Source organism: Castanea sativa, chromosome 4, assembly GCF_040712315.1.
Source record: "Castanea sativa cultivar Marrone di Chiusa Pesio chromosome 4, ASM4071231v1".
Lineage (NCBI taxonomy): Eukaryota > Viridiplantae > Streptophyta > Magnoliopsida > Fagales > Fagaceae > Castanea > Castanea sativa.
The window spans coordinates 25,268,104-25,274,427 of record NC_134016.1 but is presented as its reverse complement, the minus strand read 5'-3'; the positions used below and the strand labels follow the sequence as shown (position 1 = coordinate 25,274,427).

Sequence of the window (6,324 nt, the reverse complement as noted above, 5' to 3'; positions counted from 1 at the left end):
TCGTTATTCAGAAAAATAAATAAATAAATAAAAATTTTGAGACCACCATCGAAATTTTTATTTTTTTTCTTTACCAATAACAATTAATAAAAATTTGTCACTTAAAATTTATTTTAAAATTATTTTTTTAATAAATTACTGTGAAATTATTAGTGGATATAATATTACTCATTTTAATGTTAGTCAAAATTGGGCTTTAAATTAGAGCTAAAAGTTGTGTAAACTTAAGTGGTTTAAAATTTGTGTTGTGTATCTAAAAGTTAGACATTTTTGAATAAATATCACTGTAAGTTTTTTTATGACTTTCTCTCATCTTTCTGTGTGTATATTAAAAATACTTAATATTTTAAAATAAAATAATAAGTTAATTTCACATTAAAAAATAAATTTGAATTAAAGAGATTTAAAACATCTCCCCTCTCCCGTTAGTGTTAAAAATAGTTACTATTCAAAAATAAAAAATTTAACCATACGAGTAGCAGAGTGGCGGCCACGCATAATACCCTCTGTCCTTTGACACGCAAAAGCTGACAACGAAGATTAAGAAATTAGAGAAATGCTTGCCTTCGGCCACAAGGCACAGAGTGGTATATATATAAGGTTCAACTCATATGAAATTCCTAGTCCTTGTGGTCGGGTCGGTTTATCCCTGAAAAAGAAAAGAGAAACCCACTAAACCAAACAAAAGACTTGGGGCCCACCTTATTTTTGTTGTCTCTCACCACCACAACATAAAATAAAATCCGCGAGACCCAGTCACAACATTTACCTCTCGCCAACACACTCACAGGGAGAGACACAGACAGACAGATCTTTATCGTATTGATCAGGTAATTTTTTTCCTTTTATTTAGTTAAATTTTTTAGTTTTTTGCAATTAATCTCTTGTTTTCTTGATTCTTTTTCTTGAATCATAAAGACTAGTTAGGGTTGGGTTGCCAAGAAAATATGGGGCTGGGTGAACAAATTAGGATTTGGAGAAATGGGTTTTGTTTTTACATATGTTAGGACCGGAGAGCGTAACCGAAAAAGGAATAAAGAAAAAAGAAGAGAAGAAACAATTATTTCTATGATTTTGAAGCTAGAGCTGCATAATATTATTGATTTGTCACTAATTTCTATTGGTAAAGAAATGGATGATTATGATTTTTGTTTTTTGTACAAATTCCTGATCTGATTCGATTGATCGCCATTAATAGACTGCTGATCGTTTTCCTTTTCTTTTTTCTTTATTATTATTATTCTTAAATTTTTGGGTGCGGTTAGAATTTAGGTGTTGTTTAATTTGGAGTTTGTTGATACAAGCTTTGTGTGTTTGGAATCACAGAATATGAGCTCTCAAGCTCCAAATGATAGAAGGGATCATAGGACTAGATTTCCTGCCCAGGCTGCTCGTCACCAGTGGATCCCTAGAGGATCCACGGCCACCACTGTTGTGAACCAGAACCAGAACCCGAACCCGAACCCAAGCCCAATCCCAATCCCAATCCTGAATCCAAACCCACCATTGCGCTTCAGTTCCAACTACAGAATTGGTGGGGACTTGAACTCTAGTTCTGCTCCACCTGAGAGTCGGGCTGGAGGGAGTAATGTTCCAAGGGGAAGGGGATACGTGGGTTATCGACCTTTGAATCAGAGAAAGGATAGGGAGAGTCAGGTGGGGAAGGGATTGAAGGACTTGAATTTACCTCAGCTTGTGCAAGAAATTCAGGAGAAGCTGACGAAGGGCACTGTTGAGTGCATGATTTGCTATGACATGGTGCGGAGGTCAGCACCCATTTGGTCTTGCTCGAGCTGTTACTCTATTTTTCATCTGGTTTGTATCAAGAAATGGGCTCGGGCGCCTACTTCTGTCGACTTGTCTGCGGAGAAGAGTCAGGGATTTAATTGGCGGTGCCCTGGATGTCAGTCGGTGCAGCTTACATCACTGAAGGAGATTCGGTATATTTGCTTTTGTGGGAAGAGGCCAGACCCGCCTTCTGATTTGTATTTGACGCCACATTCATGTGGAGAACCATGTGGCAAGCCACTTGAAAGGGAACTAGGTGCTGGTGAGAGTGAGGAGGATACTTGCCCACATAATTGTGTTTTGCAATGCCATCCAGGTCCATGCCCTCCTTGTAAAGCTTTTGCCCCGCCCCGTTTATGTCCTTGTGGGAAGAAAACAATTACAACACGGTGCTCTGATCGGAAGTCTGTTCTTACTTGTGGTCAGCGTTGTGACAAGCTTCTTGAATGTAAGCGTCATAGGTGTGAACGGACCTGCCACGTGGGTTCTTGTGATCCATGTCAGGTTTCAGTCAATGCCTCTTGTTTCTGCAAGAAGAAGATGGAGGTTGTTCTTTGTGGTGACATGTCTGTGAAGGGAGAGGTGAAAACAGAGGAGGGTCTTTTTTCTTGTAATTCAACTTGCGGAAATAAGCTTACATGTGGTAATCATGCCTGCTGTGAAGTTTGCCATCCTGGATCTTGTGGAGAGTGCGACTTGATGCCAAGCAGGGTTAATACATGCTATTGTGGGAAAACAAGTTTGCAGGAGGAACGACAGAGCTGTTTGGACCCAATTCCAACCTGTTCTAAAAATTGTGGCAAGCTCCTTCCTTGTGGGATGCATTATTGTACAGAGTCATGCCATGCAGGGGATTGCCCACCATGTTTGGTTAGAATTTCTCAAAAATGCCGTTGTGGATCAACTTCTCGAAATGTGGAATGCTACAAAACAGTGATTGAGGAGAAATTTACTTGTGATAAGCCTTGTGGGCGGAAGAAGAATTGTGGAAGGCACAGGTGCAGTGAGCGGTGTTGCCCGCTCTCTAATTCTAACAGTTTTCTCCCTGGGGATTGGGATCCACACACTTGCTCAATCCCATGCGGGAAGAAGCTAAGGTGTGGGCTGCATTCTTGTCAATCACTTTGTCACAGTGGCCATTGCCCTCCTTGCCTTGAAACAATTTTCACTGATTTGTCGTGTGCTTGTGGGAGAACTTCAATCCCTCCTCCATTGCCTTGTGGTACACCTCATCCTTCATGTCAACTCCCGTGTTCAGTTCCTCAGCCTTGTGGTCATTCATCTTCTCACAGCTGCCACTTTGGAGACTGCCCACCTTGTACAGTGCCTATAGCAAAGGAATGCATTGGTGGACATGTTGTCCTTAGGAACATACCTTGTGGGTCTAAGGATATCAGATGTAACAAGCTCTGTGGGAAGACCAGGCAGTGTGGTAGGCATGCTTGTGGCAGAACTTGTCATGCACCACCTTGTGATACTTCTCCTGGACCTGAACCAGGTTTAAAAACTTCTTGTGGGCAGACATGTGGTGCTCCTAGGAGAGATTGTAGGCATACATGTAAATCACCTTGTCACCCATCTTCTCTTTGTCCTGATGAAAAATGTGATTTCCTTGTCACAATCACTTGTTCTTGCGGCCGGATAGCAGCAACTGTTCCTTGTGATGCTGGAGGCAACATTGGGGGTTTCAGTGCTGATACTTTATACGAAGCTTCCATTATCCAAAAGTTGCCAGTGCCACTTCAGCCAGTGGAAGCATCTGGCAAGAAAATCCCACTTGGACAAAGGAAGCTCGTGTGTGATGATGAATGTGCTAAGTTGGAACGTAAACGGGTTCTAGCAGATGCTTTTGATGTTAATTCAAACTTGGATGCCCTTCATTTTGGAGAGAACTCAGCTGTTTCTGAAATGCTTACAGACCTCTATAGGCGTGATCCAAAGTGGGTATTGTCTGTGGAGGAGAGATGTAAGTTCTTGGTACTTGGCAAGAGCAGAGGAACTACAAGTAGTCTTAAGGTTCATGTTTTTTGTCCAATGATGAAGGATAAGAGAGATGCGGTAAGGTTGATTGCCGACAGGTGGAAACTTGCTATTTATTCTGCAGGTTGGGAGCCAAAGCGTTTTATTGTGGTTCATGTTACACCCAAATCAAAACCCCCTCCACGTGTGATTGGGGTTAAGGGTTCCACCAACATAAACACTCCCCATCCCCCGGCTTTCGATCCTTTGGTAGACATGGATCCCAGACTCGTTGTTTCTTTTCTTGATTTGCCAAGAGATGCGGATATAAGTGCATTGGTCCTGAGGTTTGGTGGGGAATGTGAACTAGTTTGGCTGAATGACAAGAATGCATTGGCCGTATTTAGTGATCCTGCTCGAGCAGGAACTGCTATGAGAAGATTGGATCATGGGTCAGTATATCATGGAGCTGTTGTGGTTATCCCGAATGGTGGTGCAGTAGCGGCATCATCAGCTACTAGTGCATGGGGAGGAGCTAGTACGGTCAAGGAAGGGGGATTAGTGGCGGCTATGAAGGGTAACCCATGGAAGAAGGTTGTTGTTCAGGAGCCTGGTTGGAAGGAAGATTTATGGGGTGATGAAGAGTGGCCTGGTGACTCTGCGGATTTGCTTGCATCTGCATGGAAGAAAGAAGCTCCAATTGCTGCTACACTAAATCGGTGGAGTGTTCTAGACTCTGAAACATCTTTGAGTTCATCTGCTGCACCTCTCAGAATAGAGGATCCTGGAAAACAGACAGCAAGTCATTCAGGTCCTGTGCTGGAATCTGATGCAAGTGGTTCAAATTCAGCCGGGCAGCATCAAGATAATTTCAGTGGAACAGAAATGTCTGAGGTGGTAGATGACTGGGAGAAGGCTTATGAGTGAGTGAGAGATGAACAGAAGTGCATAAGTTGATTTTTGAGAAATTGAGGCTTGTGGACGGGAAGATGTGGATTCTAAATTGCCGATTTGCCCTTTTCAGTATATTTTTTTTTGTCTTGTTAGGGGCAACTGGTATTTCAAAAAGAGTATTGTATTTTTTTTTTTTGGGGTTAAATCACCTGTTGTTTTATGGGTGTTTGATATACATTTTTCCCCCCCTTGCTTTCCTGCAGTTAAAGTGTGAAGGCAACATGTATATTTGTCGTTTGGAAGGACAAAGATGCTATGGAATTGGATTTTATTAGGATGTTGGTTCAGTGATGTTTTTAAGCTCCATAAGCATAGTGGTTTACTTTGGTTGAATAGCCTTGTTTAAAATCTACAAACGCATCTTAACAAAACCCAATCACATTTAGCTTAGGTGCCATCTGTTCCAATGCATCTGTTTGGTTTTACTTCTTCGCTTTGCTGGAAAATTTTCTGTAAAGATAGTTTTTCACATTTTTCAGTGTTTGGTAGTACAAAAAAATTGGTCAACAAAAACTATCTCTAGTCAATGAAAAATCTTAATAAAAATAAAACTTATTTTTTATAGGTTGTTTTTCAAAAGTTTTTTTTGAAAAACAATCTCTCTCACGGTAGGCTCTTACTTTTTATCTTTTCCTTTTTCTTTTTCTTTTCTCACACCCTCACTGTCACTAACTCTGGTCTCTCCTCTTCCATAGATCTCTCTCTCTCTCTCTTCCTCTTTATAACACAGTTCTCCGATTAGATTTTTTTCCTCCTCATTTCTCAATAATTTTTTCATTCCTCTACCAATTTGCAAAAGAGAACATATTTGCAATGGTAATTATTTCATTTCTCTTTACCAAAATTCCAATTCTTTATTTTGAATTTCAAACTTAATTTTATTTTTTTTCTAAGAAACTTTTGGTTTGATGGATTCCAGCTAGAAGTTTTTTTTGCACATAAAAGTTCTAAAAAAAATAAAGAAGAAGAAAGAATGAATGAATGAAGTAAAAAACGAAAATTTTAAACATAGTGCCTATATGACTCTAAATTGCTTTTATATAGGATAATCTTTTTTGTTGATAGATACATTATGCAGATACTATGTAATGATGATATATATGTAGATACATTATATAAATACATAATTTTGAATAATATTAAAGACTTATGGTTGACCATAGTAAACAATTAGTGTACCAACAAAAAGAGTAGACAATTAAAAGTTATTGTTATTTGTACTTATTAAAGATGTATTTCCCTGTCAATTTTATGTATATAGACAAATGGTTGATATATATATATATATGTGTGTGTGTGTGTGTGTGTGTATGTGTGTGGACGTTATATATATGAGCAAGATAAGTGGCAGAGATCATGAAAATTTGACAACTAATTTTGATTGTATCTATTGTAAAAATTTTAGTATGAAAACCAAATTCATTCTTGATTTATTATTATTATTTATATTGATTACATTACTTGATTTACATAATACACATGTTTTAAATTACACAGGAAATATAAAAAATAAAAATTTACATACCAAGCACCAGAAAACATTCTCAAGCTCATTTTTTTGGAAAACAATCTCTCACTCTTTCTCTCTTCCCTTTTCTTTTTCTTTCCTCACATCCTCACTGT

General features: G+C 39.0%; 1 protein-coding gene across 1 annotated transcript; it reads left to right on the top strand.

Moving 5' to 3' along the window:
- The first annotated feature begins 639 nt into the window (after positions 1-639).
- Positions 640-4,975, top strand: LOC142631170 (NF-X1-type zinc finger protein NFXL1). The gene is made up of 2 exons (XM_075805266.1): positions 640-830; positions 1,327-4,975. The coding sequence occupies exon 2, from the start codon at positions 1,330-1,332 to the stop codon at positions 4,672-4,674; it is 3,345 nt and encodes a 1,114-aa protein (XP_075661381.1). The 5' UTR covers positions 640-830; positions 1,327-1,329; the 3' UTR covers positions 4,675-4,975.
- Positions 4,976-6,324: the final 1,349 nt, after the last annotated feature.